The 24,276-nt window shown below is 44.1% G+C and overlaps 2 protein-coding genes and 1 pseudogene across 2 annotated transcripts in view; all 3 read left to right on the forward strand.

Moving 5' to 3' along the window:
• The window catches only part of LOC119909391, a 53,374-nt pseudogene extending 39,443 nt beyond the window's left edge, over positions 1–13,931 (forward strand).
• LOC119909373 (NLR family CARD domain-containing protein 3-like) overlaps positions 1–22,779 on the forward strand; it is a 175,128-nt gene extending 152,349 nt beyond the window's left edge. Inside the window, exons 11-14 of the mRNA XM_038727572.1 lie at positions 13,929–14,102; positions 14,224–14,397; positions 21,678–21,724; positions 21,948–22,779. Coding sequence (XP_038583500.1) covers positions 13,929–14,102; positions 14,224–14,397; positions 21,678–21,724; positions 21,948–22,507 — 955 coding nt within the window. The 3' untranslated portion in view covers positions 22,508–22,779. The remainder of the gene's footprint in view (positions 1–13,928; positions 14,103–14,223; positions 14,398–21,677; positions 21,725–21,947) is intronic.
• LOC119908583 (NLR family CARD domain-containing protein 3-like) overlaps positions 1–24,276 on the forward strand; it is a 66,925-nt gene that overhangs the window by 5,931 nt on the left and 36,718 nt on the right. Inside the window, 1 exon segment of the mRNA XM_038726369.1 lies at positions 3,882–4,038. The gene's annotated coding sequence lies outside the window, so the exon portion shown is untranslated.

Here is a 24,276-nt window from a genome sequence, read left to right on the forward strand (position 1 = left end):
CAGAGTTGAGACCAGGAGGCAGAGTCGCAGTTTAACACACTTCACTGCTCCTCCATTTCAGGAGTTACTTAGTGAAAATCCTATAGTGACGGTGTCTGCCCCCCCGACCATTGAAATTATTTAAATCAAAGGTAAACAGAAGAGGAGCTGTGCGTAAAAACCTCATAAAAATTAAAACCACAAGAGCAATAGTGCAAATGAATAGGAGAGTTAAATGTGGACTCATCATCAGTAGTCTCAACATCAGATCTCTCGCTTCTAAAGGTGTACTAGTAAATGAACTAATATCAGATTATGATATTGATTTATTTTGTCTTACTGAAACCTGGCTGGGTGATGGAGAATATGTTAGCCTAAATGAATCCACCCCTCCCAGTCATATTAATACTCACATTCCTCGAGGCACAGGCCGAGGAGGTGGAGTTGCAGCTATCTTCGACTCTACCCTACTAATCAGCTCTAAACCTAAACTAAATTAGAATTTATTTGAAAGTCTTGTTCTTAGTCTTTCACACCCTAGTTTTGATATCACTGCAACCAATTCTCTTCGTTATAGTGTACCGAGCACCTGGTCCGTACTCTGAATTGTTACCTGAATTTGCAGAGTTTTTGTCAACTTTAGTCCTTAAAACGGACAAAGTTATTATTGTAGGGGATTTTAATATTCATGTGGACGTTGAGAATGACAGCTTCAGTACTGCGTTTATCTCTCTGTTAGATTCCATTGGCTTCTCTCAGTTTGTTCATGAACCGACTCACTGTTTTAACCACACCCTCGAACTTGTTTTGGTATATGGTGTTGAAATAGAACATTTAAAACGGACAAAGTTATTATTGTAGGGGATTTTTATATTCATGTGGACGTTGAGAATGACAGCTTCAGTACTGCGTTTATCTCTCTGTTAGATTCCATTGGCTTCTCTCAGAGTGTTCATGAACCGACTCACTGTTTTAACCACACCCTCGACCTTGTTTTGGTGTATGGTATTGAAATTGAACATTTAATAGTGTTCCCATAGAATCCCTCTTTATCCGACCACGGTTTGATAACTTTTGAGTTTGTATTTCTGAACTACACACCATTGGGCAAAAATTTCTATACAAGATGTCTGTCTGATGTAGCTAAATTTAAGGATACGATTCCATCAGCTCTAAATTCATTATCAAGTCACAAAGTAACGGAGGACTCCTATGCTAATTTCAGTCTCTCCCAAATCAATCATCTTGTTAGTGCTGCAGGCTCGCTGCAAATGACACTCGACTCTGTAGCCCCTCTAAAAAAGAAAATACTAAAACAAAGACGGTTAGCTCCATGGTATAATACTGAAACTCGCAAATTAAAGCAAATATTGCGGAAACTTGAGAGGAATTGGCGTTCCACCAAACTGGTTCTCTCATTTAATTAGGCAAGATAGTCTTAAAACTTATAGGAAGGCCCTCCGTAATGCCAGAGCAGCGTACTACTCGTCATTAATAGAGGAAAATAGGAACAACCCCAGGTTTCTTTTCAGCACTGTAGCCAGGCTGACAGAGAGTCACAGCTCTATTGAGCCAAGTATTCCCATAGCTCTCAGTAGTTACGACTTCATGAGCTTCTTTAATGATAAAATTCTAGCTATTAGAGACAAAATTTACCAAGACCTGCCCTCAACTGGCACCAACTTATCTCTAAACTCAGGAAACTTTGAAACAGCTGTTGAACCAGATATATGTTTAGACTGTTTTGCTTCCCTCAATCTTTACCAACTAACAATAATTTCTTCATCTAAACCATCAACCTGCCTCTTAGACCCCATCCCGACTAGGTTGCTTAAAGATGTTTTACCCTTAGTCAGCACTTCAATGCTAGATATGATCAATCTATCTTTATCAACAGGCTATGTACCACAGTACTTTAAAGTAGCTGTAATTAAACCTCTTCTGAAAAAGCCCAAACTTGATCAGGATGTTTTAGCCAACTATAGACCTATATCTGAACTTCCATTTCTCTCTAAGGTTCTGGAGAAAGCAGTTGCTAAACAGCTGTGTGACTTTCTACAGAGCAATAGTTTATTTGAGGATTTTCAGTCAGGATTTAGAGCTCATCATAGCACAGAGACAGCACTGGTGAAAATTACTAACGACCTCCTTATTGCATCAGACCGCTCTAAGCTGGTTTAAGTCCTATTTATCAGATCGATTTAAGTTTGTACATGTTAACGAGTCCTCCATGCACGCCAAAGTTAGTCATGGAGTTCCTCAAGGATCTGTCCTCGGACCAATCCTCTTCACTTTATATATGCTTCCTTTAGGCAATTATTATCAGGAAATATTCCATAAACTTCCATTGTTATGCAGATGATACTCAGTTATATCTATTGATCAAGCCAGATGAAACTCATCAGTTAGCTAAACTTCAGATGTGCCTTCAGGATGTTGAAATCTGGATGACCTGTAATTTTCTAATGTTAAACTCAGATAAAACTGAAGTTATTGTTCTGGGGCCTAAACACCTCCGTGACGCATTATCAAAAGATATAATTTCCCTTGATGGCATCGCCCTGGCCTCCAGCACCACTGTGAGGAATCTTGGAGTTATCTTTGATCAGGACATGTTGTTTAAGTCTCACATTAAGCAAATTTCAAGGACTGCCTTTTTTTACCTACGTAATATTTCGAAAATCAGGAACATCCTGTCTTAAAATGATGCAGAAAAACTAGTCCATGCATTTGTTACTTCTAGGCTGGATTACTACAATTCTTTATTATCAGGCTGCTCGAAAAAGTCCGTTAAGACTCTTCAGCTGATCCAGAATGCTGCAGCACGTGTTCTGACAGGAACCAGGAAAAGAGATAATATTTTTGCTGTTTTAGCTTCTCTGCATTGGCTTCCAGTAAAATCCAGAATATAATTTAAAATCATTCTTCTTACCTACAAAGCTCTTAATGGTCAGGCACCATCTTATCTTAAAGAGCTCATAGTACCTTACTACCCCACCAGAGCACTGCGCTCCCAGAATGCAGGGTTACTTGTGGTTCCTAGAGTCTCCAAAAGTAGACTAGGAGCTGCTATAGGCCTAGACTGCCGGGGGATTTCCCATGATGCACTGAGCTCCTCTATGATTCTATATTGAATATAATCTGTGTGGTCATCATCAACATGTAAACCACCTGCTGCTCTTAACAAGCATTTTGAAGATTCAGCTCTTTTTTTGGGAGTCAGATCAGCAAAATCTCCTGAGTGTTTAAAGTCACAGCTGTCTTTTTAGTACGAGAGTTTTCATCTACACTTGATTTGTGATGCCTTGAACTGTTTTTGTTTATATTGTGCTGTCTACTGTTGTAATGTTGCTTTTAACTTGATATCCTTCTGTAAAGCATGTGGTAACCTAGGTTTTTAAAGGTGCTATATGAATGAAATGTTACTTATTGACTTACTCAGGAAATGTTATTTAATGTTTTACATCCAGCAGAGGTTCCCCTCTGTTTCCCTACAGTTCTTATCTCCAGTCATCTTGAAATGTAGGTTGTAAATCACTGCAGCAGAATGAAATTAATCAATGACAGTTTTTCTAAAATAGTTCATTTATAAATCCCTATAAACCTCATGGTGGGTCTGATCACTGAGACTTGATCCTCCATCACAGATTTATTTACTGAGCTATATCTTTAGCTCATCAGCTGGTTAGTTAGCAGCATCCAGTGGACAGAGAATGAAACTACACATCTGATCAGTGACGTTTCTGACACTGACTGGGTTTAGATGTTCTAAAGGAAAGATGTGACACTATCTCACGACCAAATTTAAAACTTATTTAAGAAATAAAAGCTTTTGTCCTTGTAGCCTTCATCAAATAACAAAACATCCAGACCCGTTTTGACGTCCCTCTGATGTTTTTTAGACTCTGAAGTTATGAGGCTGTGACGGCGTCCTCAGATCAGATGCACACAGACACCAGGACTGACGAGGAAGAAATGAGCAGCTTCTTCTCTCCCAGTGTTTCCTCCACACATGAAGGTGCAAAGTGTCTGTAAGTCGACCTGAAGTGAGTTCAGCAGGTGAGAATCCGACCAGAGGAATCTGTAAATGTCTGATAATCAGGATCACTTTGATCACATTGTGCTGGATCACTGTTTAACTGGACAGTAGAAATGCTTCTTGATGCTGATTGGCTGTTTCTAAATATCTCTTTGAAATCTGCTGTAGAATTTCTCTCCGAGTTAAAGAACAATGATTTCAGAAAGATTTCCCTGTAATATTGTTCATGTTTCTCAAGTAGAATCAGCAGCAGTCTGATTGTAGTCTGAGCTCACATCATCAGTGAAACATGCAGGGTGTGTCTGAACTGGTCTGACAGCTTGGATCCACTTGGCTCAGGTTTCTGGTTTAACTGTTAATACTCTGAAGTTAAGTGCATGGATGAAGAGTTCAGGGCTCAAATACAGACATCTTCCAACACTGAGACGGACTTGGTTTCACTGAAGACCCTTTAGAACAGTCCAGGGGCCTCATGTATAAAAGCCATCTGTCAGCCATCGGCGATGGCATTGTGATTGTAAAACCCCGTCCCCCCGTCCAAAAAGAAATCTAAATTTTTCACATTATACCGCTATGTGAAAGCAGGTTTTAATCACAACGAACATTATTATTAAAGAGGCCTACACCTCAGGTAAACACACCGGCTAATACCGGGGAAAGGCAGCCTGCAGTTGGCACTTGGCTAATTTTATTTCTTTTACAATTGAAAGGTGCAGTATGGAATAGTTATGGCTGACTAGTGCGAGCACAATTAACACTGCTGGTTTGAATGTTTACATGATAAAGTGGTAACATGTGAAATGAAGTGAAATTAAATATGTGAAAGTCATCATGATCTATTTTTCTCACATTCAATTTTATTTTGATATTAAACCACTACATACATGATCAAACCTTTGTCAAAAGACATAATTAGGATTTTGATAGACTACTCCATTGACATCTGCACAGTAATTGCAGTGGAAACACTATTTTGAAACATTTGGTGAGTTTTGGCACTTTAGCAGTTTACTGACAGCCAGACAAAAGTTTGTGGAGGGACTTCACATTCTCACATCACGTTCATTTTTATACATCCCACGTGTGCGTGAAAACCAGCGTACGTAACCTTTTTATACGTAGGCAGCGTTTATACATGAGGCCCCAGGTCTCAGCTGTACCAGAGGCTCCAGGACCCTTTCTAGATGGACCAGAGCCAGCCCAGGGTGGAGGGGAACTTAGAGGTTGATTAGGGCCCCTCAGTCATCAGGGGCCCTCACAGGAATAAAGAAGGACCAAAGTAAAAATCAGCCATCCTGTGTCTCTCTGGTCATGATTTAAACATTTAAAGACAGAAATAAAGATTTAAAGACACAGACCTTGAGGAGAACTAAAGTGTCCTGAGATGTAAAGCTTGTTGTAATGAATGAGTGCAGCTCTCTCAGCATGTTGTTGTGTTTGTGTGAAGGTGTGGGCTCTGCTATGAATCAGTGTGAGGACAGAGAGGAGGGAGTCCCTCCCTCTAAAAGCACTCTGTGTGGGGAACATGACAGCCAGACCAAAGCTCAGAGGTGAGATGAGGATCTCTAACTGTCCAGGACTCAAATCACTCCGCCATCATTATTCACTCTCAAAGCTCTGTGTGTGTTGTGTTGAAGCCCAGAGCAGCAGCAGGGACCAGACTCTGCTGGACCTGGACCTGAACCTGGACCCAGCTGTGTGTCCATCAAGAGTGACCGGTCTAAGGGCAAAATTATTGACTTCAAAGGTGGACACCACTCTGCTGATCAAAGGTCAGCATGTTAAATGTTTGTGTCTCTCCTGAGATGAGGTTTGGTGTCTTTGATTTGATCACTTCATGTTCTTAACTCTTCACTTTTTTCAAACTGGTCTCACATTTTGCAGATCTTAGTCCAAATATCAAAACCACAGTTAAAATCCACAAAGAGCTGGATGCAGGTTTGAGAATGTATAAGAACATTGTCTATGGAGCCTCCTCTTGCTCAATGGAGGTGAATGAAGTTTAGTTTTGAGCTACTAACAGTAAAGATGCAGCTGGACAGATAAACAACAACTGAAAGTCGCTATAAAACTCTGTATCGCTGAGAAACTGCAGATTCAGCTGAAAACTCACTACCAGAGACACCAACACATAAATATATCTATTAAATCTGCTTTGAGGACACATCTGATTTGTTATTTCATTGTTCAGGATCCATCGGAAGAGACCAGATTCTCCTGGACCCAGCTGTGTGTCCATGAACAGCGACCGTCATGTCCCTGTTCACTTCAAAGCTGGACATAATGATGCTGAACAAAAGTAAGAATCTTAAATGTTTGTGTTGTTTTGTTGACTCTCCTAAAAAGAGCTCTCAGGTAGGTCTTGGTTCAGCACTGTTCTTTGTTGGTTAAAAATAATAATAGACTCTTTATTTATTCCCAGAGGGAAATTCTCATGTCACATCAGCAGCACAGAAATGAACCAGGTTCAAAGAACAGTGCAAAACAAATGTCAAACACATGCTAACATTAAAGTAAAAATATTAAAAGTATGAGCATGCCCTTTTGTCTGTAACTGTAAGTCCAGTTAGAGTCCAGTAGGACCTCAGCAGCCTCCCCGTCCACTGATGTCCACACTGAGACACAGCTGGATGAGTAAAACAGCAGCATTTTCTCCTGTCCAGTCTACCCTGCACCCAGCGGTGTTTCCATGGAAAGTGACCAGATCATACATTTTTATACCAAGATCTGGTATAGGTGTATGAGGATCTGTTTCTACCAGATATAACACAGCACATGTAACACTGTTTGTCATTATATGTTCAAATCATCATATTTCTTCACAGAGTTGATGAGCAGAGCTCAGAGGTTCCCAGTGGTCAGTCTGCCCAGCAGCATCAAACAGACCTGGACTCCATATTTATGGTGTGTAAATGTACAAGCTCAGCTACTACTGCTAATTACAGGAGCCAGCACAAAAATGTCATTGAAATTATTTCTATAAATTATTTTATATTTAATTTCTGGATGATGTTCACAGGCAGCCATAATCCGTAATGCTGCAGTCAGTCCCAGCTGATAACCTATTGTGAGATCAGATATTTTAGAGGAAAACTAGAATATGTTGGAGCTAACAGGAATACGCTCAGTCTGGGTGCTAGTTCTGTTTGTCACAGCAGAACGTCTCGGGTTACGTATGTAACCCTGGTTCCCCGAGAAGGGGAACGAGAGACTGCGTCGGTTACGACACTATGGGAACGCCTCTAGGCGAAGCAGGTCTGAACGTGAATGAAATCACTCCAATCCTATTGGCCTGTTGCTAGAACGGTAAGGTGTGACGGAATAACCGGAGGAGTATAAAGCACACCTGTACACACTCATCATTAGCTTAAACTATGAAGCAGGCGCTTCAGGCGGGGAGAGAGGTGCGGCGGGCCGACGCAGTCTCTCGTTCCCCTTCTCGGGGAACCAGGGTTACATACGTAACCCGAGACGTTCCCCTTCGAGGGAACTCGAACTGCGTCGGTTACGACACTATGGGAACGAGATACCCACTAAACCGTGCCGAAAACCCCGCCTGCCCCTGTGTGCAATAAAGTGGCACTACTAAGAGGAGAGCGCACGAGTGCCAGGTGCCGAAGGAAGGTCAAGACTGTAAAACCGAATGAATGTGTGCGGAGTGGCCCAGCCAGCCGCTAAACAAACATCCTGCAAGAGGCCCCGGAAAGGAGGGCTCGAGAGGCCGCCTTGCCTCTGGTAGAATGAGCCCTCACAGCCACAGGTGAAGGCAAACCGCGCACCTGATAGGCCAGGGAAATAGACTGAACAATCCAGTTGCTAATAGTATGTTTGGATGCAGGGAGCCCGGCCCTGGGAGACCCAAAACACACTAGCAGCTGGTCAGCCTTCCTCCAACGGGAGGACCTCAGAGTGTAAATAATCAGTGCTCTGACAGGGCAGAGCAGATGAAGTCTCCCGTCCTCCGCCGTCACATGAGGTGGAGGATGAAATGCCTGCAGCACTGTGGACCCTGCCGCACAAGAAGGCACTTTAGGGATGTATCCTGAACGAGGGTGCAGGATAGCCCTAATATTCCCCGGGGCAAACTCCAGGCTTTGCGGGGAAACCGAAAGCGCTTGGAGCTCCCCACCCTCCTCAGAGAGGTGATAGCAAGGAGAAAGGCCATCTTGAGGGTCAAGTGCTTAGCCTCAGCTGACTCCAGGGGTTTGAAGGGGGCCTCAGCCAACGCCCCAAGAACCACTGCCAGATCCCAAGTGGGAACCTTGGACCGAGTCGCAGGTCTCATCCTCCGGGCACCACGGAGGAAAAGTACAACCAAGGGAAGTTTCCCCAAGAACCCCTCCCTCAGAGGGGTGTGGAAAGATGAAATAGCTGCCACGTACACCTTGAGGGTGGAAGGGGAAAGACCAGCAGAGAACCGGTCCTGGAGGAACTCAAGTACCTGAACCACCGGGCAGGTAACAGGGTCCACCGACCGCTCCCTACACCAAGTGGAGAAAACACTCCACTTCAGGCCGTACATCCTCCGTGTGGACGGGGCCCTGGAGCTCAGGAGGGTCTCGACTGCTCCGGCTGTTAGACCCGCCTCTAGGTACTGTGCCCCCTCAGGGGCCAGACCCACAGTCGCCATATGGCGGGGCAAGGGTGAAGAACCCGGCCCTGCGCCTGGGACACCAGGTCTCTCCTCAGAGGGACGCGCCACGGCGGGCCGTCCAGGAGCGACATGATGTCCGAGAACCACACCCGGGTTGGCCAGAACGGGGCTACGAGCAGTAGGCCGACATAGTCCTGGCGGACCCGCTCCAGAACCCCGGGAGCAGAGCGACTGGGGGAAAAGCGTACACACGTAGCCTCGGCCACGAATGTACCATGGCGTCCAGACCCAACGGGGCTGGAGGAACGAGAGAAACCATAGCGGGCAGTGCGTAGTCTCTTGAGACGCAAACAGATCCACGTCTATGGGGCCGAACTCTTCGCACAAGAGCTCCACCACTTCGGGGTGAAGTCTCCATTGCCCGGGCCTCAGCCCCTGCCTCAACAGCAGGTCTGCTCCCTGATTCTGCGTCCCCAGGAGATACATCGCCCTGAGCGATAGTAACCTCTGCTGGGACCACAGGAGGATCTGACGCGCCAGTCTGTCCAGAGGGCGCGAGCGCAGACCGCCCTGGTGATTCAGATAGGCCACCACCGCTGTGCTGTTCTCCTCGGAACGAACCAGGACGTGGTGGCCTTGGAGGTCGGGCAGGAAACTCCTTAGAGCCTGGAACACCGCCAACATCTCGAGACAGTTGATATGCCACTCGGATCGATGCACCTGCCAGGATCCCCTTGCAAAGCGGCCGTCCATGACCGCGCCCCCGCCCGTGAGGGAGGCGTCTGTCGAAATAACCAGCCGGCGACAAGACCCTCCCAGCATGGGCCCCTGGGACAGGAACCAAGTTTCCTTCCAAACTGATAGGGAACGAAGACACTTGCGCGTAACCCAAACCAGACGGAGAGGATTCCCCTCGGGGAAAAACCCTTGTTCCTTAGCCACCACTGCAGGGGTCTCATGTGCAGCAGTCCAGATGGTATTACGCTGGACGCAGCCGCCAGGAGACCCAACACTCGTTGAAAGTGTTTCATAGTGATGGCGTGGCCTAACTTCACCCCTTTCACGGCAGCCAATATGGTGTCGACACGTGCCGGAGACAATTGTGCCCGCATCGTTGTCGAATCCCATGCAACCCCATGGAACGTAGCCCGTTGGGTGGGCGCCAGCACGCTCTTCTTTGCGTTGAGCCTCAGCCCTAAACGCCGCAGACGAGCCAGAACGACATCTCGATGCCGAACCGCCAACTCTCGAGACTGGGCTAGGATGAGCCAGTCGTCGATGAAGTTGAAATCCGGATGCCCCGGAGCCTCAGCGGGGCCAGTGCTGCATCCATACACTTGGTGAATGTGCTAGGGGAAGTGCCAGGCCGAATGATTTACTCAGTTCATCATGTAAATCAGGAAAGAATGGCAGAGACCGGCGTGGAGGTGGCGTGTGGTGCTTAAGAAACCTTTCATCAAGCTACCACTAGCCTGTGGTGTCTGCTCCTCCCGTGGCCAGTTGATGTTGAGCTTAGCCACGGCTCTAGTCACCACCTCCAGCAGCACGTCATAGTCGGGCGCGGCCAGATGACGCCGCCCCGACACCCGGAAGTCATGGTCCACTGCGCTGAGCACGTCCGCCTCCTCGGAGTCGGATTGCTGCAGCGTCTCCGGATCCAAACCGCGAGCGGGAGAAGCCGAGAACGGGCTCCCAAACGAGGAAAGGAAGCGTCGGAGCCAGCGGATGAAGGTCGGGAAAAAGCCTCAGCCGTCCCGAAATCCTCCAACAGATCACGCTGTGAACCCATGAGTGAAGCCGCTGGGCCGCCTCAGCGGCCGCAGGGCCCGCGCCACGGGGAAAACACATCCGGCCATCCTCGGAAAAGAGAGCCATGCTGTACGTCAGTACCCGCACGGAAAGGGCTTCGCAACGGGCGCAGGCAGCCCCCTCGAGAGCTGCCCGTGCGTGCTCCATCCCCAAACATGAGACACACATCTCATGAGAATCTCCATCCGTGATGTACCGAGGGCAAGAAAAAACACACCTTCTGTACATCTGGTTGCCGGACATGCTGGTAGACTTCTTCTTCAGGTAAGACACACTGCTTGTAGGACTGGAGCTTTCTTCAAACAACATACAGAGCGCCTGCTGAATAAAAAAAAAAGCTAATGATGAGTGTGTACAGGTGTGCTTTATACTCCTCCGGTTATTCCGTCACACCTTACCGTTCTAGCAACAGGCCAATAGGATTGGAGTGATTTCATTCACGTTCAGACCTGCTTCGCCTAGAGGCGTTCCCATAGTGTCGTAACCGACGCAGTTCGAGTTCCCTCGAAGGGGAACATCACTTAAGACCAAATATGAAATAAAGAGCTGAGAGAGGGTTGATATGCTGTTTATTTCTTCCCTCTGCAGTAACAACATAACAGAATGTATGTTTAGCTGCATCGACACAAAGATACAAAAATACTCTTTTTCATTCACGCACTTGTTATGAAAGTTATTGCACTGCACAACTGTAGTCCATCACTCCACCAGCTCACTGATACGCACCAATTTTAACTGTGTGACGTCAGTTAGGCTACACTACCACCGCAGGGCTCCCACTATAGAATAACCAGCACCATATGGAAACAGTCCTCAATAACACCAACTTGTTCTACAGAACATCTGACTGATACACTCAGTATCAACATTTCTGTGATTTGCTTAATTTGTTCTTTAACAGCATTTACTCATTATGTAGAAATCTCAGCAAGCAATATGTTTCCTTTAAAAATATTATAGGAGACAGGGCAGTCCACAAAGTAAATAGTGAAGCAGCATTCTGATCCAGTCTCCATGCTGCACTCTGCAGACCAGCAGGCTTTCTGTCTGTCACAGATGATCTGATGTTGACTTCTACCAGTTCAACTTTACATTTTCTTCTGTTCCAGCTGCTCCAGGAAAACATTGGCAGGTTTGTGAAGAACGAGGTGAAGAAGTTCCAGAGAGTTCTGAGTCCAGATTACCCAGAATGCTTAGAGAGTCAGAGGGAGGATGAGGAGGTGTTGGACGGTGAGGAGGAGGAGCAGAGGAGGAGCAGCAGAGAGGCATTTCTGAAGATCACACTGCACTTCCTGAGGAGAATGAAGCAGGAGGAGCTGGCTGAGCGTCTGCAGAGCAGTAAGAGGATTTGAACAGATTTAACATGATGGAAAGAGGAAATGGAGGCAACATGGGAGAAGTTTCCATTTCAAACTCTGCTGTTAATATGATGCACACATTTGGATCAGATCTATGAATTCTTCTGGGCTGAAACTCAGAAACTGTTCACAGCTGATGAGCTGAAGAGATTTCATGGAGGAGGAAAATAAATACCATCTTGATGTCTTAAAGTTTACATTTATCAGATTTACTGTAGCATCCACTTATTAATCACATTTCTTCTTTCTTCATTCAGGAACTGCTGCTGCAGTGTGCCGACGTAAACTCAAGTGTAACCTGAAGAAGAAGTTCCAGTGTGTGTTTGAGGGGATTGCTAAAGCAGGAAACCCAACCCTTCTGAACCAGATCTACACAGAGCTCTACATCACAGAGGGAGGGACTGCAGAGGTCAATGATGAACATGAGGTCAGACAGATTGAAACAGCATCCAGGAAACCAGACAGACCAGAAACAACCATCAGACAAGAAGACATCTTTAAAGCCTCACCTGGAAGAGATGAACCAATCAGAACAGTGATGACAAAGGGAGTGGCTGGCATTGGGAAAACAGTCTTAACACAGAAGTTCACTCTGGACTGGGCTGAAGACAAAGCCAACCAGGACATACAGTTCACATTTCCATTCACTTTCAGAGAGCTGAATGTGCTGAAAGAGAAAAAGTACAGCTTGGTGGAACTTGTTCATCACTTCTTTCCTGAAACCAAAGAAGCAGGAATCGGCAGGTTTGAAGAGTTCCAGGTTGTGTTCATCTTTGACGGTCTGGATGAGTGTCGACTTCCTCTGGACTTCCACAACAATGAGGTCCTGACTGATGTTACAGAGTCCACCTCAGTGGATGTGCTGCTGACAAACCTCATCAGGGGGAACCTGCTTCCCTCTGCTCGCCTCTGGATAACCACACGACCTGCAGCAGCCAATCAGATCCCTCCTGAGTGTGTTGACATGGTGACAGAGGTCAGAGGGTTCACTGCCCCACAGAAGGAGGAGTACTTCAGGAAGAGGTTCAGAGATGAGAAGCAGGCCAGCAGAATCATCTCCCACATCAAGACATCACGAAGCCTCCACATCATGTGCCACATCCCAGTCTTCTGCTGGATCACTGCTACAGTTCTGGAGGAGGTGTTGAAGACCAGAGAGGGAGGAGAGCTGCCCAAGACCCTGACTGAGATGTACATCCACTTCCTGGTGGTTCAGTCCAAACTGAAGAACATCAAGTATGATGGAGGAGCTGAGACAGATCCACACTGGAGTCCAGAGAGCAGGAAGATGATTGAGTCTCTGGGAAAACTGGCTTTTGAGCAGCTGCAGAAAGGAAACCTGATCTTCTATGAATCCGACCTGACAGAGTGTGGCATCGATATCAGAGCAGCCTCAGTGTACTCAGGAGTGTTCACACAGATCTTTAAAGAGGAGAGAGGGCTGTACCAGGACAAGGTGTTCTGCTTCGTCCATCTGAGCGTTCAGGAGTTTCTGGCTGCTCTTCATGTCCATCTGATCTTCATCAACTCTGGTGTCAATCTGCTGGCAGAAGAACAATCAAAATCCTGGCTGTCTAAAGTCTTCAGAAACAAACCTGAATTAACACATCTCTATCAGAGTGCTGTGGACAAGGCCTTACAGAGTCCAAATGGACACCTGGACTTGTTCCTCCACTTCCTCCTGGGTCTCTCACTGCAGACTAATCAGACTCTCCTACGAGTTCTGCTGACACAGACAGGAAGTAGTTCACAGACCAACCAGAAAACAGTTGAGTACATCAAGAAGAAGATCAGTGAGAATCTGTCTCCAGAGAGAAGCATCAATCTGTTCCACTGTCTGAATGAACTGAATGATCGTTCTCTAGTGGAGGAGATCCAACAGTCCCTGAGTTCAGGAAGTCTCTCCACAGATAAACTCTCTCCTGCTCAGTGGTCAGCTCTGGTCTTCATCTTACTGTCATCAGAAAAAGATCTGGACGTGTTTGACCTGAAGAAATACTCTGCTTCAGAGGAGGCTCTTCTGAGGCTGCTGCCAGTGGTCAAAGCCTCCAACAAAGCTCTGTAGGTGGATAAATGGATGTGCAATTTCTAAAAATGTATATTTGACAATAAAACATTTTGTTTGTGTCCATTGCTAATCCTTTTTCAGGTTGAGTGGCTGTAATCTCTCAGAGAGAAGCTGTGTAGCTCTGTCCTCAGTTCTCAGCTCCCAGTCCTCTAGTCTGAGAGAGCTGGACCTGAGTAACAACAACCTGCAGGATTCAGGAGTGAAGCTGCTGTCTGCTGGACTCGAGAGTCCACACTGTACACTGGAAACTCTCAGGTTAGTAATAAGCTGTTTCTTTTAAATCCTCCTCATCTGGTTTTAGGTTCAGTTAGTGAAAATGGTCTGTAGGATTTTCCTGCTGACATGATTTTCTAAAACACAGAGTTTATGATTCCAGTCTGTCAGGCTGTCTGATCACAGAGGAAGGCTGTGCTTCTCTGGCCTCAGCTCTGATCTTCAACCCCTCCCATCTGAGAGAGCTGGACCTGAGCTACAATCATCCAGAAGACTCAGGGGTGAAGTTGCTGTCTGCTGGACTGGAGGAGCCACACTGGAGACTGGACACTCTCAGGTTTGGACAGACAGCAAGAGCTCACACACTGCAGGTGTCTCTATTTTCTGTTATTTTCTGTCTGTCTACTGGAGTCCATCATCATGAAGGACTTCTTATTCCTTCTCATTCTGTTCAGAGCAGTGAGTAGGCCTGAGATAGGAAACACATGGCTCTCCAGAAGTCTTATCGATTGGAAACCATTAAAAACATCAGAAACTTGGATGTAAAATCATTCTAATGTGAGACCTGCTTGCAGCATGGCTCTATGGATAGAATCAGGGGTGGACTGGTAATCTGGCATACCAGGTAAATGCCTTGTGGGCCCACGAAACTTTGGGGCCAGTGTAACATAAATTACTTATTTATTCAACTAACAAAAAATGGGCCAACGGTCGGCCCATAAAGCATGTGCCGCAGCACATTGGGTAATTTTCTATACTGACATTGGGCTGGCCCAATCACATCTCTTACTCTTACATTTTTATATTCTGAATCATCACTTGCCAACTGAATTTGTGCTTCCCTTTACATAAATAAAGACATTCCACCATAAATTGGTGCAGAAAATATCCCCAGAATGCAGGAAATTAAGTGTTTAATGCTCAAAATAGTATTCAAATATATTCTTGTCTTGTTCTTGTGACGCCAATCTTGTGCAATGTCGCATCTCATGGGCAAAGTGTGTCGTCACCCCCCTAATCTGAGCCCTTAAATGTCCCCACCACTGTTCAACACAAAGTGAAGCCCTTGGGTAGGATGTGTGCCATGCTGTAGTGACAATGATGATGATTACTTCAATTAAGGTTTTCAACCTCGAAGCTCCTTTATTGATCAAGTACCGTGGTAGCATCCACACACTGGGGTTGGGCCGATAGACGATGCCATCGGTGATGGCTGATGGCTGGTGAAGGCAGGATTTAATCCCCAAAAACATTATCATTATCATTTTTAAAAATACCTGGTTTGCACCTGTCTCTGAATTCTCTTCTCTCCACACTCACACACACCTAACGTTACATCTCTGTCTCTCTCCACCTGTCTGCTCCACTTTCTCCATCAGCAGTGTGTTTTATAAAGTCGCCTAAAACACACAGAACTGGTCTTTTTTCATATTGTTCCACCCGTGATCTGTTATCACGGCAGCAGGTGAGCCGCATGCCGGCTTGTTAATGACGTAGCCTATGAAACAACCGAAACCATCTGCACTCTAGTGCCTGCTGTTGCATTACCTGGTCCGTGACTTGTAACGTAATAATGGAGTGCCAAGATTTTTACTGAGTGAAGTCTGTGCGAGTCAAGAGATGCAATAAAATTACTGTTATTATTGTTAATAATAAAATGTACTTCAAAGAACGGAGCACTTCCTGAAGGCTACCATGCCGACCAATCACAGTTCTTGCTGTCTGTCTTTTTTTCTTCCTTTTTAATAATATAATAATATATATAATTCACATTAGGGATACCAATGTATTTATAGCTAGGGGGTACAATAACAGAACAATACAGCGAAAATAAATAAGGATATCACAGATATCTGTGAAGGTTCTCAGAAGGTTAAAGTCAAGGGCAACTGGACTTGGTTGAAGGATATCACAGACCTTTAAGCGAGTACAGACATTAAGGAGCCTATCTTCAAAGCCTTTCTGTTGGAGGAGAAACTAAACAAAAATAAAGTTTCTTTCTCAAAGACTATAAATGGGGTTTTTGTTTGTAAATTTGCATTTGTGTTTATGAAATTTAGCCAGAAACAACATAAAATTGATTAAGAAATAATGGTCGCAGTGTTACACTAAAAAAGATATTCTGCCAGAACCAGCAGAAACCTGAATATATCTAATCATTAATAAATGTACATACTGTACATCCTGACAAAACATATGTAATGCCGTTTCTGTATGAGTCTCACAGAAGGTACAGTTCTGCATCGCCGCGACATGTTGTTGCATTTTTGGGGAGGTGCAGGTCAGGTTACAGCTTAGATTCGACGTGTAGACACCACAGTCCAAAATTATGATTTTGCTGCATTTAAAAAAGAGCTCTGCCGGAGAACTTTCATCAATGTATCAATCAATTGAGTTTATAGAGCACTTTAAACAGGGTTGGAGTTACGTGGGAGCCAGTGGGAGCTCAGCTCCCATAAGGAGGTCTGAGCTCCCATGGAAGCAGTAAAATCAGCATCTGTTGCGGTCACTAATTCATTCATCAACAACCATTATTTTGAATCACACATAATGTATTTTTATTGTTATATTGTTATTATTCACATTAAAAAGATAAACAGACTTAAATGAACATACTTTCCTAATGAACTAATGTTACGCTGCGCACCGCATGACTGACAGGATGGTTCCACTTCTCCACCATCAACCACTATGGTGCGCAGTATAGATTTGACTGAACAGGTCTGAGACCGCGACCCGCAAACATTTGGTGTACTGGGACTTTTTCAAGTTGCCGGTCCTCTCCTCTGCCCTCTCCACATCAGGTTCTCTGGGCGCTATGCATGGGCGTAAGTTTCATCTCACAGTAGGGGGGGGGAAGTAAACATAAAATTTCACGAGAGCAATTTTTGAGGGGGACACAAAAATACAGCCAAAATTGTACTTGCAGGCCTATAGGATGCGTGTACACAGAGAGAAGTCTTACTACTATTTTATATATAACACAAAGCAATAGTTGTTTAAATATGACTCAAGTTATTTATGATAATACGGCTGTGTGGTGAACCTATGAACTTAAGTCATCTAGGCTACATAGTAATTTAGGTTTCTTCTGGGACAGAGGATGTTTCTTACACACATATCTATCTAATACACTGCTCAAAAAATACTAGAAACTAAAATATCACATCCTAGATCTGAATGAAATAATCTCATTAAATACTCCTTTCTTTACATAGTTGAATGTGCTGACAACAAAATCACACAAAAATTATCAATGGAAATCAAATCTATCAACCCATGGAGGTCTGGATTTGGAGTCACACTCAAAATCAAAGTGGAAAACCAAACTACAGGCCGATCCAACTTTGATGTAATGTCCTTAAAACAAGTCAAAATGAGGCTCAGTAGTGTGTGTGGCCTCCACGTGCCTGTATGACCTCCCTACAACGCCTGGGCTCCTGATGAGGTGGCGGATGGTCTCCTGAGGGATCTCCTCCCAGACCTGGACTAAAGCATCCGCCAACTCCTGGACAGTCTGTGGTGCAACGTGGCGTTGGTGGATGGAGCGAGACATGATGTCCCAGATGTGCTCAATTGGATTCAGGTCTGGGGAACGGGCGGGCCGGTCCATAGCATCAATGCCTTCCTCTTGCAGGAACTGATGACACACTCCAGCCACATGAGGTCTAGCATTGTGTTGCATTAGGAGGAACCCAGGGCCAACCGCACCAGCATATGGTCTCACAAGGGGTCTGAGGATCTCATCTCGGTACCTAATGGCAGTCAGGCTACCTCTGGCGAGCACATGGAGGGCTGTGCGGCCCCCCAAAGAAATGCCACCCCACACCATTACTGACCCGCCGCCAAAGCGGTCATGCTGGAGGATGTTGCAGGCAGCAGAACGTTCTCCACGGCGTCTCCAGACTCTGTCACGTCTGTCACATGTGCTCAGTGTGAACCTGCTTTCATCTGTGAAGAGCACAGGGCGCCAGTGGCGAATTTGCCAATCTTGGTGTTCTCTGGCAAATGCCAAACGTCCTGCACGGTGTTGGGCTGTAAGCACAACCTCCACCTGTGGACGTCGGGCCCTCGTACCACCCTCATGGAGTCTGTTTCTGACCGTTTGAGCAGACACATGCACATTTGTGGCCTGCTGGAGGTCATTTTGCAGGGCTCTGGCAGTGCTCCTCCTGCTCCTCCTTGCACAAAGGCGGAGGTAGCGGTCCTGCTGCTGGGTTGTTGCCCTCCTACGCCCTCCCCCACGTCTCCTGATGTACTGGCCTGTCTCCTGGTAGCGCCTCCGTGCTCTGGACACTACGCTGACAGACACAGCAAACCTTCTTGCTACAGCTCGCATTGATGTGCCATCCTGGATGAGCTGCACTACCTGAGCCACTTGTGTGGGTTGTGTGACTGACTTGGAGTTACATTGTGTTGTTTAAGTGTTCCCTTTATTTTTTTGAGCAGTGTATATGTATATATATATATATATATAATTTATATTTCTAAATATTATGTTTTGTCTATTTTACACCAAGTTTGTGATCTTTAGATTGCGTAAATCTCATCTTTGTTAGCACTTTCCAACTAAAAGTTTGACCGGTCTTTCAAGAACTCTCCATATTGAATCATATATCATTTGAAAGTTTTCTACAGCACAACGTTAGCTAGTCCAAATCAAGTCATATTCCTCGCCCTTTAAAGCAGTTAGAGCATCATCATTTTACACACAGGTTTTTTAAAATATCTTATCATCCTTATTTCATGTGGCATTTTATCTGTAAATATAAATAATCCATGAAAAACAATATCTTGATAAACACTTCTGTAAATGTCTTGAGTCTTATCAATATGCTGGAAAATGGATTTGCCATACACAGACCTGTATGTGTAGCCAACAAAAGCACTTTCGTATGACGGTCACATCACGTACATCAAATCCTTGTGACTTTGCTGCAGGGGAATAAAGACACGAGACTGAGTTTACTTTCTATTGTGTCGCCTGAACAAAAAGCTCTTGTGAAAAGGATCAGGGTCCAGTCTGACCACCTCTTCCTCTAGTGAGGAGGAAACTTTGATATGTAGAGCAAGACATTTAACCCTTTGTTGCTACAGAGGCGTCAACCTCTGACATGTGTAGCAATTGTAAGTCGCTTTGGATGAAAGCGTCAGCTAAATGAATAAATGAAAGCAGAAAGTCAAATGTTAACAATATATATATATACAGTGGGGCCAAAAAGTATTTAGTCAGCCACTGATTGTGCAAGTTCTCCTACTTAGAAAGATGAGAGAGGTCTGTAATTTTCATCATAGGTACACTTCAACTATGAGAGACGAAATGAGAAAGAAAAATCCAGGAAATCACATTGTAGGATTTTTAATTTATTTATTTGTAAATTATGGTGGAAAATAAGTATTTGGTCACCACAAACAAGCAAGATTTCTGGCTCCCACAGACCTGTAACTTCTTCTTTAAGAAGCTCTTCTGTCCTCCACTCGTTACCTTTATTAATGGCACCTGTTTGATCTCGTTATCTGTATAAAAGACACGTGTCCACAGCCTCAAACAGTCAGACTCCAAACTCAACTATGGCCAAGACCAAAGAGCTGTCGAAGGACACCAGGAAGAAAATTGTAGACCTGCACCAGGCTGGGAAGAGTGAATCTACAAGAGGCAAGCAGGTTGGTGTGAAGAAATCAACTGTGGGAGCAATTGTAAGAAAATGGAAGACGTACAAGATCATTGATAATCTCCCTCGATCTGGGGCTCCACGCAAGATCTCATCCCGTGGGGTCAAAATGATCATGAGAACGGTGAGCAAAAATCCCAGAACTACACGGAGGGACCTGATGAATGACCTGCAGAGAGCTGGGACCAAAGTAACAAAGGCTACCATCAGTAACACACTACGCCGAGAGGGACGCCAGGCGTGTCCCCCCCCTGTACATGTCCAGGCCTGTCTGAAGTTTGCCAGAGAGCATATGGATGATCCAGAAGAGGACTGGGAGAATATCATGTGGTCAGATGAAACCAAAATAGAACTTTTTGGGTAAAAACTCAACTCGTCGTGTTTGGAGGAAGAAGAATGCAGAGTTGCATCACCATACCTACTGTGAAGCATGGGGGAGGAAACCTCATGCTTTGGGGCTGTTTTTCTGCAAAGGGAACAGGAAAACTGATCCGTGTTAAAGGAAGAATGAACGGGGCCATGTATCGTGAGATTTTAAGCCAAAACCTCCTCCCATCAGTGAGAGCGTTGAAGATGGAATGTGGCTGGGTCTTCCAGCATGACAATGATCTCCGTGACTCCGTGTTGCCCAGCGACAGCCCCAAAACATCACTGCTCTAGAGGAGATCTGCAGGGAGGAATGGGCCAAAATACCAGCTACAGTGTGCAAACCTGCTGAAGACTTACAGGAAACATTGACCTTGAGTACTGACCAAATACTTATATTCCACCATAATTTACAAATTCTTTAAAAATCCTACAATGTGATTTCCTGGAATTTTTTTCTCCTCATTTTGTCTCATAGTTGAAGTGTACCTATGACAAAACAGACCTCATCTTTCTAAATAGGAGAACTTGCACAATCAGTGGCTGACAATACTTTTTTGTGTATCTATCAAAATAAATCATACGTTTAAAATGTCATGCTTTTTTGACAAGCAGCACATCTATTAAAGTAACAATGTTTTTCCACTGGTTCTCAGTTTGTGAGGAAATACATTTTGTTGTAATATTTGGGCATTTCTCCCAGTAAGTAGGGGAGTTTGTCTGATTTAGATCTCTCACGTTGTTACTGTTTGGAGCAGGTCTTTATTCTTTTGCTACTCTGGAATGAAGTTGGTTCAATATAAACAAAGTAGCTCAGATGTAGTAAAGGACTTTTGCCATGTTGCTGTAGCTGAGCTTGCTACGTTTCTCCTGGTTGTAGCTTCAGTGTAGTGAAGCTTCATTTAATGTAGAGTTAACTGGTAGCTTGGCTCACTACATTTTCCAAGTGGTTTGTCCAACACTGTAAACACTAGTGTTTTGTTGACTATAAGTACAATTGTTAAATATTTAAAGCAAAACAAATGCGCACATTTAGATGCATATAATTATTTGCTGCTGAGAGAAACACCTTCTAGGTGCCTTTATTCTCTGTTAACTTCATCATTTAGCCTCATCTGTCTCTGTGAAATACAGTCCTTTATTGATATGAAATTCCCAAGTCAGTTTTATTAAGTGCAAAATCACAAACTTGTCTCAAAGCTTTACAATCTGTACATCATGTGGCCTCTCTGTCCTCAGACCCTCTGTTTCTGACAGAAATTACTCAATACATGTTGAATCTGATCTGAGAACAGTCTGGAAACAGCTTAGTTGTTCATGTGTGAATGCTGGTCAAACTGTTTATTTAGCAGGACAACATGCAGAGGACAATATTTGACATCCTGCTCTCATATTAGTTGTCTTCTTCTTCAAGACTTTTTCTGTCAGACAGTGAAAGAATCCTGGAGACAGTTGACACAGATGAGTTTCAGCCTGTTTCTCTGTCACACTGACAAACTGAGGAACACTGCTTCATGTTGAACAGCAGTTAGGACTCATGTTGGATAGAAAATCACTCTGACTGTGTTTCTTCCTCCAGGGTGGACCATGGTGGAGAGCAGAGGTTAAAACCTGGTCTGAGGAAGTGTAAGTGTGGATTCAATCTGACTCATGATGACAAAACAGCACACAGTCAGTTTCTCTTAATACAAAGTTGATAGTTGTATTTATTCATTCAAACATTACTGACTAAATGCATCATCATTAAACTTTATAGAAATGAACAACATCAGCACACAAACAAAGAATAAACCTTCAGATGTGTCTGATGATAAACTGCTGCTGTGTTGTGTCTCGTTCTCTCCATCAGATTTCTGTGAACTCACACTGGACACAAACACAGCAAACAGAAACCTCAAACTGTCTGACAACAACAGGAAGGTGACACATGTGAGAGAGAAGCAGCCATATTCTGATCATCCAGAGAGATCTGACTACTGGCCTCAGCTGCTGTGTAGAAATGGTCTGACTGGTCGTTGTTACTGGGAGGTCGAGTGGAGAGGAGGAGTTTCTATATCAGTGACTTACAGAGGAATCAGAAGGAGAGGAGAGAGTAAAAACTGTGTGTTTGGATGGAATGATCAGTCCTGGAGTCTGTTCTGCTCTGATGGTCGTTACTCTGTCTGTCACAATAACAGAAGAACAGACCTCCCTCTGTCGTCCTCCTCCTCCTCCTCCTCCTCCTCCTCCTCCTCCTCCTCTAACAGAGCAGCAGTGTATGTGGACTGTCCTGCTGGCACTCTGTCCTTCTACAGAGTCTCCTCTGACACACTGATCCACCTCCACACCTTCAACACCACATTCACTGAACCTCTTTATCCTGGGTTTGGGTTCTGTAATGACTCCTCAGTGTCTCTGTGTTCTGTGTAGGAGGGAGACAACTTCCAGTCCTGTGGTTTAAATGTTGGTGGTGGACGAGGCTTCACTTTGGTTAACATCTGGTTCACTGATTGTGCCTTTAATGTCAGAAATGTGTTTTCTTAGAAATGGTGAAATGATCTCAGGGCTGAACTTGTTGTGTACAAACTGTGTTGACTCTGATTTTCACTTTAATAAAGTTTTCTTGGAGCAGCATCTAGTAGCTGCTGATGGCTGCAGAGCTTCTCATTTATTTCAATAAAGGTTTGAAGACAAAAACTCAACAAATAGTCTTGATTTATTCTGTTGCTCAAGTACATTTCTTTTCCTGCTGAGTTTGATCCTCACAAAGGCTAAATCAAAAGATAAGTCAGGCAGGAAGGAAGTGAAGCCTTGAAGGTTTATTATTATTATCTGAAAAATACAGATATATATAATAGGATTTAGTTTTTTCTCTCAATATTATTTTAATTATTTTATGAAATGAAGTTGTGTCAACAAACATAGTTCATGCAACATACTCCGGTACAGTAGGTGGCGTATGCACCTTTAAAAGTCATGGCTGCAATCTGCCATAAAAGAACACCAGTGTGTGCTCTACAGGTGGAAGCGGGAGAAATGCCATCGAACATCCGACGTAAACAATTGCTTGTAAATTATTGGGTAAATCTAAAAGGGCATGGAGATAGTCATCCAACTAAAATAATATTACAAGATAATTGGGAAAGGGAGAGAGCACAAAAGTTCAGTTTTGGGTGGGTAGAGCTGAGGCGGCTAGAGAATTTGGAGTGTATGAAAAGGAATTCTGCCCAACTATAATATGGCCTGATACACCGGTATGGAAGCTAGAAACCATGGAAGTTGATTTTAAATTACTTCGAGTTAAAACAGTAAGTAATAGTACAGATCTGGTAGCGGAATTTTATAGACATATAGATTTTAAATATAAAGAGTATATTCAGATTTATACAGACGGATCTGCAGTTTACATTTTCAACCAAAGAGGTGAGATAAGCAGACGAACCACAAATGATCTGAGTGTGTATGCAGTTGAATTATATGCTATTAAGATGGCGCTAGAATGGATTGAGGAAAACAAAATCAAAAAAGCTTTAATTGGAAGTGATTCAGTGTCAGCTTTATACAGTTTCATGACTGGTATATCTAATAGTCATCAGGATTTACTGTATTCAATATTGATAATATACACAAGAATAAGGGAAAAATGCTATGAGATTCAATTGACTTGGATTCCTGCTCATATTGGCATTGTGGGTAATGAGAGAGTGGACAAGTTAGCCAAACAAGCTGTTAAAAAAGAGAGTATTGAAGAAATATTAAGTTGTCAAAGTCTGAAGGAAAGAGTATAATATGGAAAGAAGCATTAGAGAATGTCAACATCAGTGGGATATGGAAACTAAAGGGAGACATTTATATGCTATACAAAGTAAAGTTGGGGCGGTGAAGAATAGGGGAGGGAATAGAAAAGAAGAAATAGTTATGACCAGATTAAGGATAGGTCACAGTAATTTGAATAGCACATTACACATTATAGGGAAGCACCCAACTGGTTTTTGTGGTTGTGGTCAGGTTGCAGAAACTATAGAGCATGTGTTTTTGAGTTGCAGACAATATGAAGAACAGAGGAAAAATATGATGGAAGAGTTAGGAATAGTTGGAACAATAGGGACAGGAATGAAGGAAATACTGGAAAATGGGGAGAATGAACAAAGCAGAGGAAATATTTTCTTATTTTTATCAAGAATAGGTATGATGAGAAG

This window comes from Micropterus salmoides, unplaced genomic scaffold (genome assembly GCF_014851395.1).
Source record: "Micropterus salmoides isolate LMB-PRFRI ecotype aquatic unplaced genomic scaffold, ASM1485139v1 Ms_hic_scaffold_18, whole genome shotgun sequence".
NCBI classification, from domain to species: Eukaryota; Metazoa; Chordata; class Actinopteri; order Centrarchiformes; family Centrarchidae; genus Micropterus; species Micropterus salmoides.